Source organism: Ceratina calcarata, unplaced genomic scaffold (assembly GCF_001652005.2).
Source record: "Ceratina calcarata isolate Rehan_Ccalc_2016 unplaced genomic scaffold, ASM165200v1 scaffold211.2, whole genome shotgun sequence".
NCBI classification, from domain to species: domain Eukaryota; kingdom Metazoa; phylum Arthropoda; class Insecta; order Hymenoptera; family Apidae; genus Ceratina; species Ceratina calcarata.
In genome coordinates this window covers 547,459-571,922 of record NW_017142786.1, presented here as the reverse complement: position 1 = coordinate 571,922, position 24,464 = coordinate 547,459, and the positions used below count along the sequence as shown (strand labels likewise).

The window sequence follows — 24,464 nt, the reverse complement described above, 5'->3', positions numbered from 1 at the left end:
TATTATTATTATTATTATTATTATTATTATTATTATTATTATTATTATTATTATTATTATTATTATCCCGAGGCTACACTGTGAGACACGTTCCCCGTCCTCGAATATATACAAATTTGTTTGGCATATCCTCGAGAAATAACGCGCGCAATATTGTATATCCTCTAAAGGGATGAATTGTATATCGTCTGTAATCACGCGCGGGCTAAACATTCGCAGGCACTCTTTATCAATGTGTGATTAACGCGAGTACAATTGTGCAAAAAATTAGATGAATATCGATACAGGGAATCAACGATGTTTCCGTGAACAGAACTGTATGAATGAAACCTTGTCGAACCTACTTATATGTGTACATATACGCGTTTACTATGCGCGAATGCAAAAAGATTCGTGTTCGCAGTTATCTCCAAAAGAAAAGAAAATACTCGTTTTAATTAAATGTTATGTTTGATCACGGTAGATTGGTGTTACCTCACCTGAAAAATTCTCCATGAGGTGAGAATTTTTAATATCTACCTCTTTTTAACAAATTTTGAATAGAAATGGAACCTACTCTCTTTACATTGTGATGGAAAATAAATCAATTGCAGGGGCAAAGAAACCCCGGGTTACGGTATATCGGAAGATCTATTCTTTGCTATCCGATATTTTAGTTTCATTTCAATTTTATGTATAATATATATATCACTTCAGCTATCTGATAACTCTACCTATTTAATCAGTCATCCACCTAATTACCGTTGTTTCATCTTTCCTGCTCATTGGCATGAGCGAACCGAATGGAGCGATAAAATTCCTTTTAAAGGCTCACGCTCGGTTTGATACGAACGTCGAGCATCGATCTTAGTGTTCACGTCCCACGTAGATAGCTAAACGAACTCGAGGAACAGAAAGGAGAACAGAAGAAGGGGATCCTCCGACAGGTTTGGTATTTGTACTCGTATCCGTGTTTTGTAATCATGTTCGTGTCAATAGGGTACGTGAATGTCTCTAGAGACGGTGCGCCGCCTGCAAATTTTACAAACTGTTATCAAGCAGGCGAGACCGACGAGAATGGCGAGGGCCGCGCCTAAACCGGCGCCAGCCCATCCGGCGTTGCCGACTACATTGGCTAGCCCTCTGACGCCGGATCCGGAACCGGAAACGTCGCCGCGTTTACCGGCGGGGTCCGAGCCGCAAGTCTCGAGGGATTCGTCGTTAGGTTCCCCAGTTGTCGCAAGCAAATCGGTACCATTGTGCATGTTTTTGTACACCGATATTTCCGGAACGGGGCAATTGACAACTCCGTTGCACACGAGTCTCGCGGGTATGCAACCTGTATCGCCGGGGCATTGAAATCCGCAGAATTCCTCCAGCTTCTGAGTGTTCAACCCGCCGGAACCGTCCCGAGGCAAATGATACAATTCCGTCCAGGCGATCTTAAACGCGGCTCTCGCGGGTGCCATCGTCCCGGTAAACTGAATCGTCACCGTTGGCCACTCGAGTTCTTCGTGTTGTTGATCCGTTGAAAAAGGCGGTGGTACTGGTTGCTGCAAATGCGTCTGCATAGGATCCACGTAATGAGTAGAATCGTGATCCCCGTTTCGAGTATGCGGAGAGATCTGACTCGCCGATATGACCGGCATCTCTCTGACGGAACTCACGTTCTCGCCACATATACCGAGGAACGGTTCAATCTTCCCGGGCAAAAATATCTCCAATTTCCCGTCCTCGCAGGATCTCGAGGCGAATTTTATCTTGTCGAAGTGTAGCCAGACGTCTCTGTCTCGGTTCACACGTATCTCCCAGATACATTTTATCGATCTTGGCGGCGCGACATATCCGATCGCTTCGTAGTGAGGAAATTCAATCTCGCCGTCGATCGTAGCTGGCAGTATCGCTGGACCGCATAAGGGACTGTGAGCGAATTCGTATCTCGCCTCGAACAACGGCGCTGATTGCTTGAAGTACCTTGCTGTAGCGTGCGCACCGTCCATCAGGAGTTTCAATTCCAGCTTTTCGCCCTGTGAAACCACGCGAAGCACCGGTTGGCCTTCGTTCGATCCATTGGCTACCGTCGATCGACAGATGCAGTGACCTTTTCCGATACTTCTTTTTTTATGTTGACGTTGTTGCTGCTGGTGCTGGTTGTACGGCTGCTGCTGCGGATATTGATCGGCGACGTCAGAGGCTGGCGGCTCTCTAACGATTAATCGATCGACTCGGCTGTCCCAACAATGACCGCACTGGGAGTACGGGTGTTCTTTAAAAGACACGGAGTCCACGATCAGTATCACTCGTGCGTATAATCGCTTGTCCGTGATGAAGGTATACGTGCAAGAAAGATCAGCCGGTGGGTTACCGGGTCGCTTGTAAACGAGGCTGTTCAACGGCGATCGAAATCGACCGGCGTGCTCTCTCCAAGAGGCGAACGTCTCGTCGCATTCCGTTCCGATCACAGGCTCGCCGAATCTGGTCGCGTTGAAGAAATCGTAATGCGCCCAGTAGTACAACGAACTACCGGAATAGCTACCGGTTTTGCTTTCGAATTTCACGAACAAAGCGTTCGAACTTGATACAAAATCGTGCTTCTCCATCGGTTTACTGAACGTGTCGCAGAAGGTTTTAATGATCTTCGCGTCATCGGGCCAGTCGGCGTCATAGAGAGTCAGGCTTTCGCCACAGTCGCCGTCGTACGATTGTATGGGCGACTCGATGCGATTCACACGGAAACTGGGAAAGTAAAGTCTTGCTATTTCTCCAGGTCGACCCTTTAGAAGGTAAGTACAGCTAGTGTGCGGTGGGTACCAATGCGCGACCGAGAGGAACATTCCCTCGGTGCCGTTGTGTAACGACTCGCTGTTCAGCAGCCAATTGCAACTGCCGTTACGGACGCCGGCTGTTTCCACGCGTCCCGGCGAATTTCCAACGTTGAAGTGAAAACCGGTGTTTAGAAGTGGCCCCGCTGGCGACGAGACGAACTCCACGTACAGATCTTCGCTAGTGCCGATTATGCTGTATGGGAATTTGCCCATCCCGCAGAAGGTGCCGATCGTCGGACTATTTTCGTCTTTGCCGTCGTACACGCGTAAGTAGTCGTACGGGCAATGTTCCGAGCCAGAACTTATTGGTCTCATAGGGCAAGTCATTATGTTCTCGCATCTCTGCCCGTCGATGTTGAACTCCTCGTTCTCGATGTACAATTTTATGAAAGGCAGTCTGGTGTTAAGCCGGTATTTGCAGTGCAACGCGCGCGGGTAAATGCCCGGGTACGCCGGGCTCTGCACGTAACACGTCTGCAGCCTGCAATCTCTGAAGACCCGCTCGCAATAGCTACCGGGCACGATCTCGCCTCTTCGATTCGGATAGAGTTCCGGGTGCGGACCGAATCTTAAGTAAACCTCGAACTGTTGTTCCGACCGCGAGTCGAAACTGAAATACGTCTGATCGGTGAAGTTGTCCGCGTGGAATATCACACGGACGAAACTCGTCTCGGATATGAATGTTTGTGGTTGCTCCGACTCGCCGCAGTAGACACCCGGGTCCTTGCGATTACTCACTTCTGTTCTTGTATTTCCATCCACGATCTGCAAATACGTTACAATTTAACTAAATTCGTTTCAACGTAAAAAGAGACACAAATTCAATCACACGTTTGTACTTATTGTTAGTTCAAGTTTCCACTACTACCGAGAATTGTAAAACAAATATGTAACATCAACGAGCAAAATCAGAAATAAAAATCTACTTTCACCTTTAATTAAGAAATCTATTAGTTACAAAACTGGGAAGAAAAAAACTTTATAGGAAGAGTTTATGTATTCTAGTTAATAAATAAAATAACTTCACCTGTAAATATCCCCCGGAACAAGTAGTGGCATTTTCCAGTACGCCAACTTTGAACTTTTTGAAACGCACTCGCAGAATCCAATCTCGCGGGGTCCCGCGAAAGCCTTTGAAACGGTACCAGCAGGAGAGTGGTTTTCCCCAGTTCGCCGAGGTCACAGCCGGACTCGATACATCATCGGAAATGTCCACCGTTTTGTTACAGTGATCTCGATCCACTGTGCCCAGACAAATTTTATTATTCTTCAGTTCGTACGAAGCGTTCGATTTGCATTATAAATAGACAGCGAATTTTTAGACGAAATATTCATGACTATCAGTTAAAAAGATTTATTGTGAATAGAAATTTGTTTTATCATGTAAACATTGTAATGGGCAATCACCTTTTAATGTTTTCTATGTATTTACGAACGTGGTAAATGTTTTTTTATATTCTCCGCCGATATAATTTTTCTACGTATGCATAAGATCCGCTGTCTAATTATAAAACGATAAGTAAAACTGTTTACCTCTGCGGATAGCAGCAGGACTGGGGATGGCGAGAATGAACAAGAAAAAAGCAAAGAATCCCCAGCCCCACGCGCCCGATACCGCCGGTATAAGCATTCCAAGTTGAGCGCGCCGCTTCGTGATCTTCGGATGTCGTCAATCAGACTCAAACTTTTCTGTTTCTAGCATCGCTTGCTCTCTTCTAGGTCGCGGGACCTAAAAATTCAAGCAAATCTTACCGCAATGTTATTTTATCTACGTACACGTGTCTCAGTAAAAAATAATCAAACCAGACGACTTATCGTGCAGGGTTGCAGACATTTTTAACTGCCGCATTAACAATCAACGATTAACTTTATTTCAATTAACAATTGAAGTGTTCCTTAATTGATTATTGGAATTAAATTGTTAATTTAAGTTTCTTCCGATTAAGCATTAAATAGTTTTAATTCATAAACCGAAAAAATGTTCTGCAGGATTTATATAGTATTCATAGAGGATTGAGACAAAGATTAGCCTTAAGATTAACAAATAGATTAAGTTGTATTTATAAGATACTCTGCATTGATTTAGGAAAATTGAAACCGGCAAAGCGATTATTGTAATAATAATTTAAATTCCTAATTGAAGTTCTCTTAGTCAAATCCGAATCAAATACCGATCGTTAATGGTCAATTGGTGTTCAATTGGATTAATAAATTCAATTAACCGTTTACCTGCAACCCTGTTATTGTGTAAGGGAAAACGATTTAGGAAAAATGCGAATGCGGATTCTTACTTGTTGCCACAGGCTCCTCATCTTCGCGTCTACATCGCAAACGTAGCGACGCAGGACTACGAGGAGGTCAAAGGGAATTCTTAACAGAAATTCGTATACTGGTTTATGTGGATTAACCAAGTCCGGAAGTTGCTCGTTCCGTCGGTTTGCCCGTTCACTCCAAAACGGGGCTATAATTGATTCAATCCGTGTTAACTCTCCTCTTGTTCACAGTTCAGGACCGAGCAATAAATTACGTACATATTCACTCGACCTCCCCCTTTCTACGTACGCACGCGGCTACATAACTTTCACTCTTTCTGCTCCATTTTTCCCTGTTTTTTAAATTTATACAAATAAGTACACTGACTCCGGGGCTCTTCACAATTAGAACGAAAACGGCCCAACATCGATCATGACAGAGATGGGGACAAATTGTGATTCGAGGAATGTAGGACGCTGATCTGCTCGTGCAAAACTGGCGTGCTTTCGCGGTTCACTTCTTCGAAAATAGTCGATACATACCGTCATGGGTAATCATATACTTTGCACAGAATGAATGATCGCATCGGTAAACCGAATACGCGGTAAACACTGCGCGAGCGCGGACACGGTACCTCTTCTAGGCAATGGATACCGGGCTACCGCATTATCAAAAGATCATTAACTTAAACGTTCTTTCACCGAAAATAAAGAGTAAGGAATTCTTCTACGTCCGACCGATCAACGATTCGCATCGTACTCTGTATCCTCTCGCATTTTCCCTATACGTTTCTGCCGTTCCTATAACTCTATTGTCAGTATACACACGAAATTTCACTCGAAACGCGATAAATAATTGCCTCGCCGTCTATACGTTTATAGATTATGGATGGTGCGATTAAATGCGTCTACAGAAGGTGGTAAAAATACTACAAAGCCTGAGGAGTAACTAATAATACCGGGTAGCAATCAAGAAACAAAACGTCGAGCATTGCGACTGAAATTAAAAAGCAAAGATTGATGGGGTAGTTATGATAAAAAGAAGGAGATCTGTGTAAAAAAAGAACAGGATGTATAAAAAGAGAAAGGAAGAGAGATAGAGGCAAGTATAGAAACAGCAGGCAATTTTTTTAGATAGTGTACAGCGAAATAAATGAATGAATCGAATCGTTTGTATACCATACCAGTTAAGACATCGCGCTTCCATCGATGGGTAAGTCGAAAAGCTTGGAACCGTTGACTGGTTGATTGACTAGCTGACTAGCTGGCTGGATAGCTGGCTCGCTGGCTGCCTGGCTGGCTGGCTTAACGTCCGATGAGAGAGATTCGGGTCGAACGTCGCGCAAGCTCTCTACACCCTCTTTCTTCTTCGCTTTCCCTCTTGCTCTCTCTCGCTCCCCTATTCTTCTCTCTCGTTTTCTGTTTTCATTTCACTCGCGGTCCCTTTTCTTCCCATTCACGATTCTTTATTTCTCAACCGCGTCTCATCGCGTTTCATCGTATTGCACATACTATTCAAATGGTTTAACGCGTTCTACTCTACTTTGTGCTAGATTGTGTTCACTCCGTCAAGGGTTAACGTAAATAACGTTTATATAAGAATTCGGGACTGTAACAATAATGTACATCGTTTTGTATTTTATTAAGTTTTTCTTCCCTCCGTTGTTGTTCGAGCTTTTTCTTTTTAGAATCGATCGATGAATGTGTGAATGAACGATCAGCAGAGTTTAAAAATATTTCTGATCACGTTTTACATAAAAAATGATATAATAAACTCCGCAAATAGAACGAAATTAAATTTAGAGCTGGAAGATATGACGTTTCTTGTATTAAGAATTATTACGACCCGACGAGAAAATTGTACGAGGGTGGAAATAAGGGGTTTCGCTAATCAGGATGTGTTCAATCCGACAGCCCTTTCAAATAAAACTTAGCTCGTTTTGTTCAAGTTCATTATTTCGCTGGAGCATAAATGACGCGTCGAAGAGAAAGAGGAGAAACGGAAGAGTAATTGATGCGTAGAATTGAATCGTTGGGTAAATTGATATTATTTTATGCAACCGATTTATGCATCGTCTATTTATCTACTATACCTCGCCTTTTGCTCTTCCTCGCGAAACGATGTCTCGTTGATGTACACACTTAGTAGTTGCTCGATGAAAAACAGAATAACATTTATTTGATTTGATTTTGCAGTACAATAATATTATTATCGACAGTGAAAACTGAATACAACTCGTAATTTGGTTTCGAGCGCGTGACCAAAGTGTGTCTCCGCCTGCTGAAGTTTTTGGAAGATTCTGGGAACCGAGAAACTAAGATCTGTTCAGAATGAGATTGTGTAGATTTCAGAGTAGAACGAGTGCAATGAGGGAAACGCTTCGAGACGTTTTGAATTGTGTGGTTTAAATTATACATCATTAATTTATTCATCTCGTACCACGAGATCAAGCAGACATTATTTGTATTTTTTTTTTTCAACGTTCTTCGAAACGCAGAGAAGAAACATTCGAAGCGATGCATATTCATTTAAGAGTTTATTTACAAGTGGCAACAAAAATACTATCACCTCTTCCTGTATGATTATAATACGTTAATATCTTTTTTTGTTAGATAAACAGGCACGTCAGAAAGAAATTTCGATCGACGTAGTCAGCATAAGATTATTGCTTATTTTTTTCGTTTTTCTTTTTTTCTTCCTTTTTAAATAGAAACTTCGTAGAATCATACGCGGAGCTACGATCTAAAGTTTGTATCTACGATTCACGGGCACCTCGATAAACGCGAACGACCGATCGGTCGATAATATTCGAACGATGTAAATTAGAAGAACTAATTGAAAGAGGCCACAGAAATATTTCTCTTTTCTAAAATGTACAATTATTCAACGTCCAACAGAACCAACGTTTACGAAAATATTCAAACGTATATCGCAAAGGATATCCCATGGATCTTTATACGAAATAGATTTGTAAAAGGAAAAAAAAAAGAAGAAAAAAGATGCTCAGGCCCCGCGAGCGATATTTACAATGGAAAATTCAAAGGTTTTCCGATATAATCAACGTCCTAAAACATACGGCCTTCTTTTCAATGCGTGGCACTAAGGCGAACAACGTGAGCTGTTTCGACACAATATTTTTATCTATCGAGATTCAATATCTTTTTCGAATATATTACGATATGACTTCATTCAAGATGCTTTTTACATATAATACTCTTCCAACAGTGTTACAAATATTTATTCCTTCTTATAAATACGTAAAAGCTCCCGTCATCTCCTCGTACCTATATCATTATAAAACAAAGAGAATGCGGAGATCGAGACACGCACAATGCATACTGATGGATCATGATAGCAATGACGACGATGATCGTGTTACTATAGAGTTCAAGGGGGGGGGGGGGAAAGGCGTTTAACACCAAAACAAGCTGATAGAATCTGCCCTTTCTCACGTTTCATGTGATTATTTTCATTTATCGCGTAGAACAATAAACTGAGTGTCGAGTATTCGTCGTACGCAGAGACTAAAGTATAGACCATCGTGATGGTAACTAAAATGAAAAGTAGTACAGAACTCGATACGTAGACGTACGTATTTCGCTCTTGTACTAACGCGTCGATGATGAAGATGCATGAAGAGAGTTTTAAACTCGGCGTGGATTTATAGGCATCGATTTGAAATTTCCAACATTAAAGCGTGTGTGCATATGATCACTGGAGCACACATGAAAAAATGTGAGATACACGCGCGTGCGGATATAGTATTTGACAATGAGCGAGTAGCGCGATGTAACGAAAAAAAAGAAAAAAAGTAAATGTCCTACGTAATGATAGCCTAGTACGAACGACGGTTCAGTGGTCGTCCATTTCATGAACACGTTGACGTTTCGCCGATGGCTGTTGATGCTCGGGAGGTTCGGGACTTTCGACGATCGCGAGCGGCGCCGGTGAGCCTGGAGAACTATCCGATTCCTCGTGCGAACGCTTTCCAACTCCGACGCCTGCGTCGGGACTAATAAAGCTTCCACTGAACATAACAATACGAATCAATCAATCGCAACGAACCGACGAAGACGCGCATTGGTAAGTAAATGCTTACGTACCTATAGTTATATGTAGTCTGTACAATAACAGGAGCCGGACTGTATTGACCAGTCGGCGAGAGAGAGTGCTCTTCCGTAGTATTCCCGGATATACCGTATTTATCTGGAAAACATCGAACCGTATGTTTAAATGTTGCATATTAAAGCAGAGGTAAGGCGCAACAGGTAGGAGACCGCAGAAGGAAAATCGATGTGTACGAAAAGGAATTACCTTCTCTAGACGTGTCACCGACGACGCCGTTCGTGACAACAGTGATCTGTTGCATTAGGCGACCCTTGTGAGCCGGTTGACTGGTCGATGCGTACGGGTGGCCAGGCGACCCTGGCGCCGACTGACTACTCAGCTGACCAGCCGGGGAAGATACAGTACTATCCGGATAAGATTCCGGCCCCGGCGACGCTTCTCTGCTGAGACACTCGGGTGTAATCAACCCGCTGATCCCAACATGAGACGGAGAAGCCGGTGCACTCCTTTTCGACACGATTTCAAAATAAATGTATATAAAACTACACAACGATCAAGAAAAACGTACTCGTAACTTCTGCCCACCTCGAGGAGAGTCCGAATGGAGCTCGGAAACAAGGTACCCCGCGTTGCCTTTTCTGTCTGAACGCGCCTTCAGTTAGTTTCGCCTCTGACTGCGGATCTATCCGCCAGAACGATCCTTTCCCTGGCTCCTCTTGACTCCTTGGAACTTTGATAAAATAACGATTCAGCGAAAGATTATGCCTTATGGAATTCTGCCATCCTTTGTCCGCAGTCCTGTAGTACGGATAATTCTTGGTAATGTACGAATAAATGCCGGACAGCGTCAACTGTTTGTCCGCGGCGGACGCGATGGCTTGTACGATCAGTTGTGCATAGGAGTAAGGTGGTTTCGAGTCGTCCTTCGGCGGGCCGCTACCGCTACCGATACTGCTACTGCCTCTGTACCGTGACTCTACGCCTGGTTCGGGACTTATTTGCCTGCTCGAACTTTGCCCAGCGTCGACTCTCTCTATGTTAGAGTTTTGCGGATCGTACGCAGCTGCGTACACAGCTGCCATATGGAGGTCCGCGGCTACGTTTCTCCTTCCCTGTCCCGCGCGCGGACTAGCAGGACACGAGTTAGCAGCACTGATCGTGCCAGTAGGTGAAGGAAACGGGCTACTGTAGCCTGTATCCGGAATATTAATACGTAAGGGTGGTAATGGCGCTCTATGTTTTGGAGGAGAGGGTATTCGTGTATTACTTTGTTCTTGTTCATCTACTAGTGATTGAAACACGAGTCTTATATTTGTACTTGGAAATCTGAATGTGCACCTGTAACAAAAATATAAACGATGTTTCCTTTTTTCAAAGTATGAACGATGGACAAAGATGAAATGATAAGAAAATTAACAATACAATAGTAATGTGAAAATAAATAAATTGCATTTATTTATTTACTTGAAGAATATAGATTACGGATGTTTACACATTTATGGGAATTTTAAATAATTGAAAGAAACGGCGAGAAACAGGAAATATTCAAAGTAAAATAGAATTTGTAATAATTAGAGAAGAAAACAAATGTTTTCAATTTTATTTACAAAAAAGAAATTTGCATAAACGTCCGCAGTCTATTATTACAGAAGAAATCTAAGTACTTGAAAAGAGTCATTTCACAAGGCGGCTATAGGAAAGCGAGGGGACCATAATTTCTTTAACGAACGGAATGGTAGAGACGTTGGCGAACGAGGCTATCGAAAAACTGTGTTCATCAGCGGCATGCGAGAAACGTGTAGGAAAGGTTAAGTCGGCACGATAAAATCTCGATAAACATATCTTACGTCTTTGGTAATTGGAAGCCAGGCGACGCACCCTTTCGCTGAAAGACTCCGTCAACAAAAACGCCGTTTTTACCGTTGCAGACCATGAAGAAAAACGGATGATCGTAAAAGATTTCGAGGTGTCGTCGTGAGATAAAACTGGAGTGGCCCATGTTGACGTCGACCTCACCCTTGCTGCTGTTACGTCCGATGGTGATACGCCGCTGTCTAACCATGTATTCGAACTCGCGACCCTCTAGCCGTGCAATCGGCGCACCTTTTGCCTCAGGATTCCACTGCATCTTCGTCGGGCTGGCCGGTGCCGATTTCAGTGCCAGAAGGGCCCACGCGTCGCTCTCCTGAGTACGGGAGTACGTAGTAGACATAGCAGCACCGAGTGAGCGAACCCACCTTCGGGATAGAATGAGAGAGGGAGAAAAAGGAGAAGTAGACAAGATATAGATAGATAGAGAGATAGATAGATAAACGAATAGATAATTGAGGAGATGACTATAGATACATAGACGTGGACAGAGAATGACGAATTATCGAGAAACAATGCTGGAATCACCTTGTATATACACAAGTGTGCGCGCGCGCGCGCGCGTATATATATGCCGCAGACGTAAAGAGGAAACCGACGAGGTTAATTATAAACGAGCCGAATTATAATTAAGGGCGACAATTAAGTAGGAGGACACGGGCAAAATAAATTGTCCGATTAATTATAAAGATTGGCCTGCGAATATTCGCCGAGCGATCGATCGACTAATCGACTTGGGGATTGATCATCGACCGGTCGATTGGTTAATTAAATAATCGAGCGTCATCGAGTCGAAATACAAACAAATATCACACTTTAAATAAGATAATTATGGATGTATAGCGAATTCCGATCGTTAATTCTCCCGACAATTCATTATTCGAGGATGTACATATACATACATATACATACGATTGTTCACCGATGCACGGGTAGATAAACAGTTGATAATTTCGTGTACACAATAAATAATATGTATAATATATATACATATATGTACATATATGTATATATAAATATATATATGTGTAACAGTGCATGTGTACTTGAGAATGAATCTCAACAATTATGCCGGTTTATCCATTATTTCTCATATTGCATCGAAGATTCGTGCTTGGAATTTGCGATAACTTTTACATACTTACCTTCCCGATGTCTCAAAAACGTGATTAATATGCAGGTTCGTTATATTGTTTTCGTCTACGGTTGCTCTTGTCCGATCTATCTACTCTTTGCACCGATCGTACGGTCGCCGTATCAAAAATTGAACCGTAAATTAATGGTAAATACAACGATATAAATACCGAATTATCACAGAACACGCGTGCCCGTACTCATCCGTACCGTGCTAACCGTACACATTCGTGCGACTGACGATGAATGTCGCGCGAGTAAATAGAATATTACGTGATGTAAACAGAAGTGATAACATTCGATTCGAAATATCAAAATAATGTTACAATGACATGGAGTCTCCGGTTTGTCGTCAAATATTCTGACGCACTATTAAAAATTCGTTAGCCTCGATCGGAATTCGTACATAATACACGTACACGCAGTAATATGTAAGTGCAACGTACTTTTGCGTATACATAAATACTTGTACGCGCGAAATATAGAAAACACGTGTTATGAAACATTATAAGCATGTATTCGTCGTTAGATGAAATGCGCACAACGTTGTTAGTAAATTGATCATGAACGGTTATGTGTGAATCTCCAGCGTGCAATCATGAATGTTATGGAACATGTTAAAGTCAATGATGACAATAACGACGCTTACGATGACGGCGTTTATGGTCTTGTAACAAAACTGAGCCTACACATATTAGAAACATATCGACCGATCCAAAGGAGCGTACAGTTCACTTACGATCATGATGCCAGAATAATCAAACGTTTACGGACTAAAGCCTTCGAAATATTATTGAACAGAGGCAATCAACATGTCCCGAATCATGATTACAAGGAATCCGACGAGATAGATCCATTTTTAGAAATCGAGAAACATATATTCACTTTGAGGGTGGGATTGAAGCATTCTTCCGATGCTAAGGAGTTAGAAAATCTGGTAGAAGAACTCGAGGAATTCCCCTGCACTGATATAACAATTTCTCCTGTTTTACGACTACTGTTGCATTTGAGAAGTTTCAATGCAACCTCAGACCCGATCACGAATGTATTTTACTGTAACAAAATTAATCCCATGATTCCTGAGATGATACATAATGACAATGAGATACCACCGTTCCAAATGTATCCTATGGAATCTTTCATACAATCAGAGAAATTTGAAGCAACACTCCAGACACAGAGGTTCCAAATTACAAGAGCCACACCTGTGAGCATTATGAATGAGTTGAATTTTTTGCACGATTCAATAAAACCCAGGACCTTGATGGCAATCGAGTCAAGTGACACACCTATTGTATGTGATTTTATGTCCAGCCACGTATTCGAAAAGATACCGTCGTCTTCTTTGCTATCTCTAAATCAGAACCTGATAGTGAATTCCGAATTCGAGCAGTGTGCCTCACAAAATAATATACTTACTGATAAATGTGAAAATCTGTATTCTTTTTCCTCCGAGAGGGGACTGGTAACAAATTACTTGTATCTTCCTCTTAAGCATACAAATACAGAAGAGAATGCAAGCATCACAGGTACGTGCAAATTGTTTGATCAGAGCGTTGTCAATGAATCACAAAGCACTATGGATATTTGGAATTATGTCTGGAGTCAGAGTGACATCACTGATAATCTATCTAGTCTAAATCGTCAAACTTGGGAACATTTTGGAGAGATACAATCCATTAAAGAGCCTATGTTTCTCACAGACACTTCAGTAGCAGCTATACATTTGGAAAAAATTCGCCAAATGAATAATTTACCTCTACTCTCAGAAAAAATAATAAATAGTGTGTCTCTCTTAGAAGAAATTCCAATTACTGAATTTATAAAGGATATGAAGTCAATGTTACTGGGGCTAGAATCAAATTCCTTTGAGTATAGACAAGCAACAGGATTCGCCTTGCGTAAAAATATCAGCGTGTACGGAGTAGCTCCAGAATCATTAGAAAGTATTTGTCAAGAACCTATTGATTGGGGCAATAGTTATAAATTTTTATCAGATCTCGTCGCGCTAAAGGCGCAGAATAATGAATTGTTTCAAGAAGGATTGATATTTAAAGCTATGTGTGACAACATCAAAGAATTGGTGTTTTACTATCAAACGGTGCTTCTAAGAATTTTTTCTTGTGAAAATGATTCAGACAGACTGTTGAGAATACTTCAGAAAGTACGTTCCGTGGCTTCGATAATTAGTAAAGTCGGCAAAGTTTGCGAGCCTTACAAAGAGACCCAGAACATACTCAGAGGAGAAGGTAGCATTCTGACGAGAATTTATAACGAGGCAATCAAAGTTACGGATCCTAAAGTCGCCGTAGTATTTTATTCTTTGCTAAAATCTTGTTGCGAGATTTACTTTCGATTTTTACAGAAGTGGATATTCCAAGGAATATGCGACGATATTTACGGGGAGTTCATGATCAAAACGCGACCGCAATATTTACGTAACAGAAGTCATAAATTTTGGGCACATAGTTTCAGAATTTATAACGACGCAGTTCCGGGGTTTTTAAGCGATCTAGCAGAATCGATACTTCAGTGCGGAAAGACTGTAAGACTTCTAAGAACCTGCGACTCGAAAAATCCAGTATGTCACGTTTGTGTGACCGAACCACCGGAAATAAAAGTCTGTTTAAATGCAGACGCGATAGAGGAACAGTCATTAAGATGTTGGGAGTACGAGAAGAAAGGGAAATCTGCTCTTGGCTCGATTCTTTCTTTGTCTACGGCTATTTCCGAGCAGAAACGATTAGAGAAGAAGATATCGGACGTCATCCATACGCAGCGCGATGCGTTATTGAAATCTCGTGAGAAAGAAGAACGGGAGAACGCTTTAAAAATAGCTCAAGCAAAACAAAATTATTTGGTGAGCTCGCAAGAACAAATATTAGTAAATGACTTGCAAGAAAAAAAGAAAGATGAGGAAGAAACTGAATTGACTAACGAGACGCTTTCGGAGGTCGAAAGTTTGGAAACTCCGCTAGAGGAAGTGAACGATTTGCAGCAGAAAAAGGAACTTTCGAACGAAATAATCGCGGAAATCCAAGCTGAAGAGTGTATAATAAAGGAAAAGTCGCGAGATATAGAACGAACGAATATCTTAAATTATTATGAGAATCTAGCTAATGATATTAATCAACGGTGTATGCGTTCGCAGTGGCGCATTAAAAGAATGAAATTGTATGAGGAGAGGGTGGATGCGTTGCACACAGCAAATAAGGATTCCAGGGACCAACTGATAAGAATCGAAATGCCTGGAGTAATAACTTCAGGTTTCCCAGTCGGAAATCCAAGACAAGACGAGAACAGGAATTATACGGAAACGTCTTTGCGCAGGTTTATGTTAGATACAAGAACAAAATCGCGTGACAAGATTGATCAGTTAGATACTACGGAAAGTCATAGTTCGCTTATAAGTAACGCACATAAAACGATAAGCAATGATAACGAGAAACACGAATTTCAAGGTTTCCCAGGAACACTGAACGTTGGAGCGATCACGGAAATTTCATCGACTAAGAGCACGACGAATACACGTGTGAACGAAATGTTCGAAAATCTTTCGATCAATTCGACGCAACGTTCCTTAGAAAGGCCTACTACTTTGAATGTGTTAAAAGTCGATAATGCGAAATCTGAAATCGATGGAATGCAATCGTTGTTGAGGTGTAACATGACACCGAATAACAACGAACCTGCCGTAATCGAGTTTACTCCTAATGCGAATGAAGTAACCGGTCTGACTATTCGTATCGACAACGCGACGATTTTAAATCAAGGGAACACTGATTTGGAAACACCCATGTCGTGTACAACCGATAATTTTACAATATCTTCAATCCAGAGTCCTAATTCGCAGACGTATAATCTGGAAAACTCGTCTCCCACAGAGATTTCTTCCGTGATTGTACAATCAAGCTGCTCTCAACCGATGTCTAAATCGTCTCTTACCATAAAAAGAGACGCAACGTTTTCAGATATATTCGAGTTAGCTTATGATGAAAAAACCAGCGGATCAACTGTAGCACCTCTGAGTATCAACGACGTGGAGATGATCGATCACATCTCTCTTCAAGCCTATTTAGAAAAGTCGATTCGCATTCCTCTGAATATACAGAGTCGCCTCGTTAACAATGCCGTCATAAAGTATTTTTTAAACGAGAACAGTTTGCTCTCGCATTTGCATAGTTTGCGTAGTTACTTCTTTCTGTTGAACGGAGAATTTGCAAAGAGTTTAACTGACTCTTTGTATGCTCGTTTATACGAGATCTCTATACCCACCGAATTATTTAACTCCGCTACGTTGACTAATCTTCTCGAGCGGGCGCTCACTCATTCGTTCAGCAAAGTTCATATGAATTCGGAACTCGTCAGTCTTTCGGCAACGGACGTACCGTCACAGTTGCATATATCGGACCCAACGGCATTGGACTGTCTCTCTCTCAATTACAAAATACATTGGCCACTGAACATTATACTCGACGAAGCAGTGATGGTACAATACCGCAAGGTATTTAAATTCTTGATAACAAGCGGTCGCGTTTCATGGGTGCTGCAAGAAGACTTCAATATCATGAAGAGGGAACGTAAAGCGATCACATCGGAACAGTATCACAAACTCCAATTATATAGACACTCAATGACCCAATTTATGAACGCGTTGCACAATTATTTAACGTGCAGCGTGTTGCACGCGAGTTGGACCGAATTCGAAAAAGACTTGGAGCATTCCTTAACCGTGGATCAAATTTATTCCTCGCATATCAATTACGTGAAACGGATACTCTCGAGATGTATGCTAAATACTCACGGCGAAAAAGTACGTGTTTGTTTGAACAGCATATTTAAAGTGATTCTGCAATTCCATAATAGGATAAGGTCCCAGAACTGGATAAAGAGATCTACGGGATACGTACATCCGAACTTCAAGAAGTTGGAACAAATGTATAAAGCATTCTGCGAACTGCGGACGTACATAGCGCACGTCGCGTTTAAGTTAGCCACAAGCGGATATCAACCGCATTTAATGCACTTCTTAAATTCTCTTAATATAAATCACCTGTACGATTTAACTGTTAAAACATCCCGAAGCTCTGCGAGCGTCTCGGAAATTAACAATCAGAAGGAAGCCTGTTGAACTGGGAGGATTCTGTTCTTAAATGAAAAATCTTATTTTATGTTACCAGATAATAAGAATACGTCTTCGCACATTTTGTTACATAATCGCAGTCATCGGTTTATCTTTGGCAAGTACACTGGCGCAGCGTGAACAGAGTCCGTCTGCTCGAGTCTCAGGATATCTTCTGCACCGTTCGCAAGCGGACTTCTGAATCTCGTGTACTTGTATCCGCGTTTCCGTAATCGTATCGCTTTCGGTCAACGTCACCGAGGATAACTGTAGTATTTCGCATAATTCTGAAAGTGACGGCTGTTCCTCGTCGTAAAGGAGCTGCACAAGCAGAAAATGGAATGAGAGCGCGTGCGTGTGTAAATATTATTTTTCTATGCATACTTACTGAAAGCGAGCGGAAATCTTTGTTTGTAGCTTCTATGACACCATGCATTTTCCATGTATTTTTATCGGTAGTTCTCAAAATGTTGTTCCTCAACGTAAGCGCCGCGTCTACGTATTCTACAATCGTTGGATCGTTCCAAGACGATGGTATCTCGTATTGCGTACAATGTAACGGCATCGCTGCATCGAAATTATTGATTAATATAGGTATTTTAAGATCTCGAGAATAGACGAGAACAACTTTACCTTGATTTTCAGTATAATGCGACCATGCTTCTTCTGCTAAATGCGGGATGATTGGAGCGATACGTCGTAAAAGGACAATTAATATTTCTTTTACGACTTGCACCGCCGCGACGCGCGTCGGAGATAGTGCCTCGTCGCAGTAGAGCCTATCCTTGATTAAAGTACAATAAAGGGCAGACACGTCGTTCGTTGTAAAGTTCATGATCGCTTTACCCGCATGGTGATACTCATACTCGTTGTAATGTTGCTGCATCTAATAGAGGCGATTGTTGTATTACGTTTATCAATAAATTATTTATACAATTACGGAAGATATTGTTACCTGTTTGTTATAACGGTACAACAAGTACAACATGTATTTGTCAATAATTCGATATTGTACACTGCTGTTCGTGTCTTGACGATGAGAATGTGCAACACCCAAGAGGAAACGCAGTATCAGACGAATTTTATGGATGTACTGTTTACAGCCTTCGAGCAAATCTTTTGAAACTGGTACTTTTGTATGTTGCGAACCATGATTAGCTACCCACCACCTAAATAATGTTAAAATCACAAATACTGTTTTGTTAAATAATTTTTATTGTAATTGCGGTACCTTAAAATATCCACACCGTATACTGGATTCTTTTCCAAATTAGAACCGCCTAGTAAAAGTTCATCTGGATTTATCACGTTTCCCAGTGATTTGGACATTTTCATGTTATTCTCATCGACTGCAAACCCATGTACAAATAAAGCACTAATAAAAAAAGAGGAAATATAATAAGTGTACATTTTTTCTCTGCTGGAGGTGATCGGGACTACAGGCCGCGTTACGGGCCGCAGGCAGTAATACGAGCCACATGTAATGTGCCAAGCCTGTTGGCTCGTCTCGTGCAGATTTCTGACCCCTATTACTTACTTGTAAGGTGGACGTTCCTGCAAAGCTACTGATGTAATTAAGGACGATTGAAACCAGCCACTAAATTGATCGTTCCCTTCTAAATAAAGATTTGCTTCTCCGTTCGGTGTAGCAAACGACCACGAAATTCCGCTATCAAACCAAATGTCCATAATATCCTAGAAAATATTTCTAATTTACATATCTTCCAAGATTGCAGACTTAATTGCAGTTTACCTTTCCTTTTTCTATATCGTCTACGGGAACGTTTAATCGTTTAATTAGATCTGTTCCTATTAATTCCTCTGCCGAATATTCCCACCAACAATCAGGACCGAACTTGTCTATCGAATCGCACAAACGATCAACTATTTCTCTATAAGCGATAGCGAAATAAGTAAAGTATCTAAACGATGACGAAGTGAATATGACATAAAATATAACGTCAGCTTACTTATTTGTGAACACTTTGCCTGTTGTTTTACTGTACAGTACGGGTATCGGTGTTCCCCAAGAACGTTGTCGGGAAATACACCAGTACGGTCGAGTCTGTACTCCAGCGAGTAAAGCATTCTTGGAGGCTGCCCGATTACACTTCGGATATATTTTCACGTCCGTAATACTGTCCTTACGAAATTAGACAAGCAATATTTTAATAATTATCTGATAATAAAAAAAGTAGTTAAATCAATTTTGACGACTTACAATCACTTTTTCTCTGATAGAATTTATATCGATGAACCATTGATTACTAGCAAGAAGGATAACTGGTTTCTTAGTTCGCCAGTCATATGGATAACTGTGCGTTATCGTTTCAATATGCAGCATATCCAGATTTACAGTCTCTATCACTTTAGTAACACCCTCGGTTTGCACTTGTAATCCATGAAATCTCGGACCGGCCGCTTCGGTATACCGTCCGTCTGCATCTACCACGATTAACTGCAATATGTAATATGTAATACACAAGTCTTTGTTACGGATAGGAAAGTAAATACGACTTAACAGCTTACAATGCGCATTTTATTCTCGAGGGCAACCAGAAAATCTTCTGGGCCGTGTGCAGGCGCGATATGAACTAGACCAGTTCCGACGTCTGTCGTAACGTGACGGGCAGCCAAAAAGGGGCATTTTTCTTTCGTAAAGGGATGAAAGTACGTGCTGTCCTTCAATTCGCTGCCTGGAACGATTTTTGTTTAAAATAGTATAAGTATTACTAGGCTGCGGATTTTTGTACAAACTAGAACTATCATTTAAGAAATTATATTTAAAATGAATGTCCTTGAATTCCTTAAACATCATTGCCGTTGATACTTTATGCACTTCTGTTATGAATGGATAAAATCTGTAGTCTGTCACAAATATTTTAATGACTTTTGAATTCACCTTCAAAGTACTCGATTGGTTCCAAAGGACCGATCTTTGATTCGAGATTTTTTAATAACTCTTTCGCGACAATATATAAGTCACTTTTACTGTCCTCGGCAAGACAGTACGTAGCATTTGTAGAGAAAGCTACAGCTTGATTGGCTACCAAGGACCATGGTGTAGTAGTCCATATTAATCCGTATATTGAACGATCTTTATATGAACTCAATCTTTCTGGTATATTATTGACACGTAGACGAACGGTCATGGCTTTACTTTTGTGAAGTTGATTGTATTCTAATTCAGACTCAGCTAACGCTGTTCTGCAATGGAAAAAATAACGAATATTATTATTAGTAAATGCGGAATGATTCCTTTTAATTTTAAGTAATTCACCTCGAAGATGGAGACCAATAGACTGGCATGAAGTCTCTAAATATGATACCTTTCTCATACAACTTTATGAACTGATTCAGTTGATTTTTCATGTACAAAGGCTGATTGGTAAAGTAACATCCAGTTTCACTCCAATCGGCTGTTACACCCCACGATTGGAAAGCTTGCTTTTGTTTGGCGATAGCTTCCTTTGCACATTTGCGAGCTGAAGGTAAAGAAAGAAATAGAATCAATGAGTTAAGAAAATAATATATAATCAATCATACCTCTTTTCCTAATCTCTAAGGGATCTCTCAGAGATTTATCATTATCAATAGCTTTTAGTTCAACTGGTAATCCATGACAGTCCCAACCAGGCACATAGTGAACTCTATTTCCATTTAAAATCTTATGCCTTAACGTCACATCTTTAAGAATCTACAAAGAGTATAATAATATAATACATTGAAACCATCATAATAAAATAGATGCTGATAGAAAAACAAGACCTTGTTAATAGCATGTCCCATGTGTGGAACACCATTTGCATAAGGAGGTCCATCATGCAATACAAAATCTGGGCCTGACAGATTATTCTTTTGCCATTGGTACAACTCAGGAAAACCACAAGTCTGTTAAAAATATGAATGGTAGCTTCATTCATCTTAACAGACATACATATATTATTATGAATTGATTTACTTTAGCTAAGTGTTCATCTTTTTCTATTCGTTCTTTCCCATTCAGTTGCACTCGAAATTGAGTTTGTGGAAGTAGAACTGTGTCAGAATATTTATTTCGCTTCTTCGGTGCAGTTTTCGTATCACCTGATCCTTTCTTTGCTTTGAGTGCCTGACTCGTGACGAACGTTCGCTTAATTAATAATCTATTCATTCTTGCAGTATTTATTTTATATATTACATAAAATCTGTTACTAGTAGGTTAATTCATCTTATTTATGTTGGGGTCAAGTTAGGTAATTAGTTTTCGATCAATTTAATTTTAATACATATCACGATCATTTATTGTTAATTTAATCTTTATATTCTCATAAATTTGTGACGAATAAATAGTTCTTATATTATACATCGACAAATATTTTCGGCGAATATGACTGTACGCACACGTGTCTGTTCTAACACATATACTATCATACTCATACTAACAAACCTATATAGATAGAAACAAACCGGCAGAATCATTATTATTCACAATCGCTGATGAAAATTAACTTGATGCATGTAAAAAGGAAAAGTAATTCTTAATTTTATTACACGTTTATTTGCACGATTTGTTACACGCGTTAAAAAAGGATGAAAGGGTTCTTCCAGCTACAAATGCAAAATTTGTATATAGTTCTATACGTTCCGTGAGAACTATACGTTTAAAAGAATTGCATAATGAATAAAGATGTTGGCCGGCAGAGGGGAAGAAAAGACAGAAGAAAGAAAGGAGATACAAGGCGCAGAGCAAATTTATCTTTCAGGATTGAGCTACAGCTAACATTTCTTCTTGGTGAATGAGATGAGTCGTGTGATTGACGAGACTCATCAGTTTCGATAACGAGGCTCCCCATGCGTCCAAGAGCGCGGCTGGCTCCTGCGTTCCTGTGAAACGAACCACACCGGCTGGACGATCCGTGCGCGCATTTATAACTCCAGTTTCTACTAAACTGCACAGACAGGCTTCCGTTTCCTCAACGGGTAAATCCAATAATTCAGCCATACGCGTTAACGTGATTTTTGTGTAATATTTGGCAATTATCCGGATATTCTGTAAGAGATAATGTAGATACTTTAAATAACGGCGTGTTAAAATGAAACAAGGTGTCAATGAAATAATATCAAACGTACGTGTTCAACAACGCGATTTCGAAGGTCGGTCCATCGCTTGTTACCCTCGTCGGTCCATGGGCTAAAGACTTCCGTGGCTCTAAGTTCCTTCTCGTAAATCTCGCAAAGCCCGGACCATTTGACCAACTCGGGGTTTACGAAAAGACGTAACAGCTCCCTAAATGAAAACTAATTAATATCGATACGAAATAAAACGTTATTCTGGAATACTTTAATGCATTACTTGTATGTTGGTATCTCGTCCAAGAGTTTATCGCTAAGCAGTCTATGAGTCAAGTCGGCTTGTTCTGGCTCATGCGGCGCAAGTACGAGGTAAAGTACAGCTCGTGAAAGAGCGGTGTGTCTTTTTTTGGGATCGTTCTTTACAGTTGGAGTTTCCAACACCGCCCGATTATGTCTACATAGTTCCAAGTGCCAGCCTTCATGTCGAGCCAACTCCATCATTAGACTAAAATAATAAAAACGATAAGGAAAACTACTAAGAGGCCAAATTTTGTATTTAATCTACTCACTCGTAGTATTTTAATTTGAGGGTCTGCGTTTCCTCATCATTATCATCAGTGAAGAATTTAATGTTGATCTTCTTAGCTATTATCTGTGTTCGCATGAAATCTTTCTTTGCTAAACATAGTCGCATTTGCTCTAGAATAAGTGCTGCTTTCTCCAGACGTGACATACTACCGTAGGTTTCAACCTAGAGCGAAGTACCATGTTACTGCCATATTATTTTAATTGTTAGATTGCGGATTGAAACTCTAAGTTCTATTTCACATAAAAACCCGCAATCTACTTATTGTATCATACTTGATTAAACTACATACTTGCAACTCGAGCATAACAGCTGCAGCACCTGAGATGTCTCCATCTTCTTCTTTGATTTTTGCCAACTGATGAGTGAGTTTTGCCCTTTCGACTTCCACGTATATCTTCAAGAACAGGACTACATTGATTTTTCAGACCATTTAATTAGGGTTACCATATTTTATTTCCTTCCAAAAGAGGACAAAATGGCATTTGATAGAAAAAAGAGGATATGTCCGAGGAACGGAGGAGGTAACTCTAATTTAATGATACAATTGTAAATAAAGACATGACTCAATCCCTTTACCTTTCCTTCTGTCACAGCACGCAACGTTTCGATCAATTTTATTTTGCTTTCCTTGTCAGGAGTTTTCTCTACATAAGTACAACATTCCTGAACCATTTTTGTAACAGCCTGTTTCAACTGAGACCGTCTTTTCGACAACAAAACTATATGCTCGTTTAAAACTGGCCAGTTCTTCGCCTCAAAACAGATTTGGACAACAGCTACAAGGATTCTCGACGTGGATGGCATGTCTGCGGCCTGAAGAATTTATTTTAATTATCTGCACATGTTCTAGAATGAATGTGTATATGAGATACTTAACGGTTCTAGCTAGTTTTTCCAATGCCAGTAATTGATCCAGAGCATCGTGCAGCTTTCCTTCCTGAGCCAATTTTATGCTTTCAGGAATTTTTGTATCGCAATTACTGCTATAATCCACCTCCATCTTCACAATCTTCCCAGAATCTATCACACTCTCAGGCATGTTTGCAAGTCCTTTATCCGAAAAGTAATCATAAACTTAATGTTCTTTTTTTTTAATAAAAGAATATAGAAGCCTAATGAATTACCTTGTGCTTATTAAAGTATGCAAAAATCGTAAAGTAAGTAATTTCCGTTTCGCTGATGCGATCACTTGTAAGCAATAACCATCAATCCTTTACTCGAAATTTATTCTCTCACTGTTCGATAAGTAGAGACGTACAAATTATTTCTGTTTAGGTATCAATTCGTATGTATAATTCGTGTACATTTAACATTACTCTCCTCGAAGATGACTCAAAAATGATTGTCATCCACCAAAGAACGAACACGGTTAGTTTTTCACGTCGCTGTCGCTACTTCTACATACGCGAAATATAGCTGCATAAGTTTTGTCCAGTACACCGCAGGGGAATTGTGCCAGAGACGTATCGTCTCGTGGACTTTTATTATTCTAACTCACGATTCGACTGCCATACCGACACGAAAAGTGAAGGTCTGAGTTTGAGATTTGAGAGTCTTCATGAATTAGGTC

The 24,464-nt window shown here is 40.6% G+C and overlaps 5 protein-coding genes across 10 annotated transcripts; 1 reads left to right on the top strand and 4 right to left on the bottom strand.

Annotated features, from left to right (window-relative positions):
• Positions 1-29: 29 nt before the first annotated feature.
• Positions 30-6,329, bottom strand: LOC108622278 (uncharacterized). 4 transcript variants are annotated; one of them, XM_018020057.2, is made up of 5 exons: positions 6,241-6,329; positions 5,096-5,265; positions 4,338-4,533; positions 3,832-4,046; positions 30-3,569 (listed from the first exon to the last, which is right to left on the bottom strand). In XM_018020057.2, exons 3-5 carry the CDS (start codon positions 4,432-4,434, stop codon positions 972-974), a joined length of 2,910 nt encoding a protein of 969 aa, XP_017875546.1. In that variant the 5' UTR covers positions 4,435-4,533; positions 5,096-5,265; positions 6,241-6,329; the 3' UTR covers positions 30-971. The 4 variants fall into 4 exon arrangements, with proteins under 4 accessions (XP_017875546.1, XP_017875545.1, XP_017875547.1 ...); XM_018020056.2 differs by lacking the exon at positions 6,241-6,329 and adding an exon at positions 5,336-5,409; XM_018020058.2 differs by lacking the exon at positions 5,096-5,265 and having other exon boundaries at positions 6,241-6,325.
• Positions 6,330-7,213: 884 nt separating this feature from the next.
• On the bottom strand, positions 7,214-12,227 carry FoxK (forkhead box K). Of its 2 annotated transcripts, none has more exons than XM_018019989.2 (6): positions 12,140-12,227; positions 10,973-11,310; positions 9,711-10,463; positions 9,372-9,631; positions 9,161-9,263; positions 7,214-9,084 (listed from the first exon to the last, which is right to left on the bottom strand). In XM_018019989.2, exons 2-6 carry the CDS (start codon positions 11,251-11,253, stop codon positions 8,910-8,912), a joined length of 1,572 nt encoding a protein of 523 aa, XP_017875478.1. In that variant the 5' UTR covers positions 11,254-11,310; positions 12,140-12,227; the 3' UTR covers positions 7,214-8,909. The 2 variants fall into 2 exon arrangements, with proteins under 2 accessions (XP_017875478.1, XP_017875476.1); XM_018019987.2 differs by having other exon boundaries at positions 10,973-11,362; positions 12,140-12,218.
• A 200-nt stretch (positions 12,228-12,427) lies between these two features.
• Grip163 (gamma-tubulin complex component 6) lies at positions 12,428-17,373 on the top strand. Its single transcript, XM_018019984.2, has one exon. The coding sequence runs from the start codon at positions 12,727-12,729 to the stop codon at positions 17,257-17,259; it is 4,533 nt and encodes a 1,510-aa protein (XP_017875473.1). The 5' UTR covers positions 12,428-12,726; the 3' UTR covers positions 17,260-17,373.
• On the bottom strand, positions 17,270-21,677 carry IleRS-m (Isoleucyl-tRNA synthetase, mitochondrial). 2 transcript variants are annotated; one of them, XM_018019986.2, is made up of 15 exons: positions 21,212-21,677; positions 21,019-21,141; positions 20,797-20,947; positions 20,531-20,735; positions 20,153-20,457; positions 19,780-19,946; positions 19,472-19,708; positions 19,221-19,393; positions 19,004-19,142; positions 18,788-18,945; positions 18,482-18,625; positions 18,206-18,419; positions 17,884-18,136; positions 17,639-17,817; positions 17,270-17,571 (listed from the first exon to the last, which is right to left on the bottom strand). In XM_018019986.2, the coding sequence occupies exons 1-15, from the start codon at positions 21,401-21,403 to the stop codon at positions 17,338-17,340; spliced, it is 2,874 nt and encodes a 957-aa protein (XP_017875475.1). In that variant the 5' UTR covers positions 21,404-21,677; the 3' UTR covers positions 17,270-17,337. The 2 variants fall into 2 exon arrangements, with proteins under 2 accessions (XP_017875475.1, XP_026667160.1); XM_026811359.1 differs by having other exon boundaries at positions 21,019-21,123.
• Positions 21,678-21,770: 93 nt separating this feature from the next.
• Positions 21,771-24,330, bottom strand: Rpn5 (regulatory particle non-ATPase 5). Its single transcript, XM_018019991.2, has 8 exons — positions 24,019-24,330; positions 23,772-23,944; positions 23,471-23,707; positions 23,184-23,288; positions 22,875-23,056; positions 22,586-22,810; positions 22,363-22,519; positions 21,771-22,282 (listed from the first exon to the last, which is right to left on the bottom strand). The coding sequence occupies exons 2-8, from the start codon at positions 23,931-23,933 to the stop codon at positions 21,992-21,994; spliced, it is 1,359 nt and encodes a 452-aa protein (XP_017875480.1). The 5' UTR covers positions 23,934-23,944; positions 24,019-24,330; the 3' UTR covers positions 21,771-21,991.
• Positions 24,331-24,464: the final 134 nt, after the last annotated feature.

Bases quoted from the DNA above. Each gene is read 5' to 3' on its own strand.
- FoxK (XM_018019987.2), bottom strand. From the start codon at position 11,337: ATGTCTACTACGTACTCCCGTACTCAGGAGAGCGACGCGTGGGCCCTT. The intron at 10,464-10,972 runs GTAAGATATGTT...TTTTTGTTACAG, and splicing joins GGCTTCCAATTACCAAAGAC to GTGCACATTCAGATTTCCAA. The intron at 9,632-9,710 runs GTGGGCAGAAGT...CGTGTCGAAAAG, and splicing joins CCATTCGGACTCTCCTCGAG to GAGTGCACCGGCTTCTCCGT.
- LOC108622278 (XM_018020057.2), bottom strand. From the start codon at position 4,434: ATGCTTATACCGGCGGTATCGGGCGCGTGGGGCTGGGGATTCTTTGCT. The intron at 4,047-4,337 runs GTAAACAGTTTT...GTCTGGGCACAG, and splicing joins TCCTGCTGCTATCCGCAGAG to TGGATCGAGATCACTGTAAC. The intron at 3,570-3,831 runs GTGAAGTTATTT...ACGTATTTGCAG, and splicing joins GTTCCGGGGGATATTTACAG to ATCGTGGATGGAAATACAAG.
- Rpn5 (XM_018019991.2), bottom strand. From the start codon at position 23,933: ATGCCTGAGAGTGTGATAGATTCTGGGAAGATTGTGAAGATGGAGGTG. The intron at 23,289-23,470 runs GTAAAGGGATTG...CTGTTCTTGAAG, and splicing joins GTGCTGTGACAGAAGGAAAG to ATATACGTGGAAGTCGAAAG. The intron at 23,057-23,183 runs GTATGTAGTTTA...ACTTCGCTCTAG, and splicing joins CTGTTATGCTCGAGTTGCAA to GTTGAAACCTACGGTAGTAT.
- IleRS-m (XM_018019986.2), bottom strand. From the start codon at position 21,403: ATGAATAGATTATTAATTAAGCGAACGTTCGTCACGAGTCAGGCACTC. The intron at 19,947-20,152 runs GTGAATTCAAAA...AAATCGTTCCAG, and splicing joins ACCAATCGAGTACTTTGAAG to GCAGCGAATTGAAGGACAGC. The intron at 18,420-18,481 runs GTACCGCAATTA...AACATTATTTAG, and splicing joins TACGGTGTGGATATTTTAAG to GTGGTGGGTAGCTAATCATG.
- Grip163 (XM_018019984.2), top strand. From the start codon at position 12,727: ATGAATGTTATGGAACATGTTAAAGTCAATGATGACAATAACGACGCT.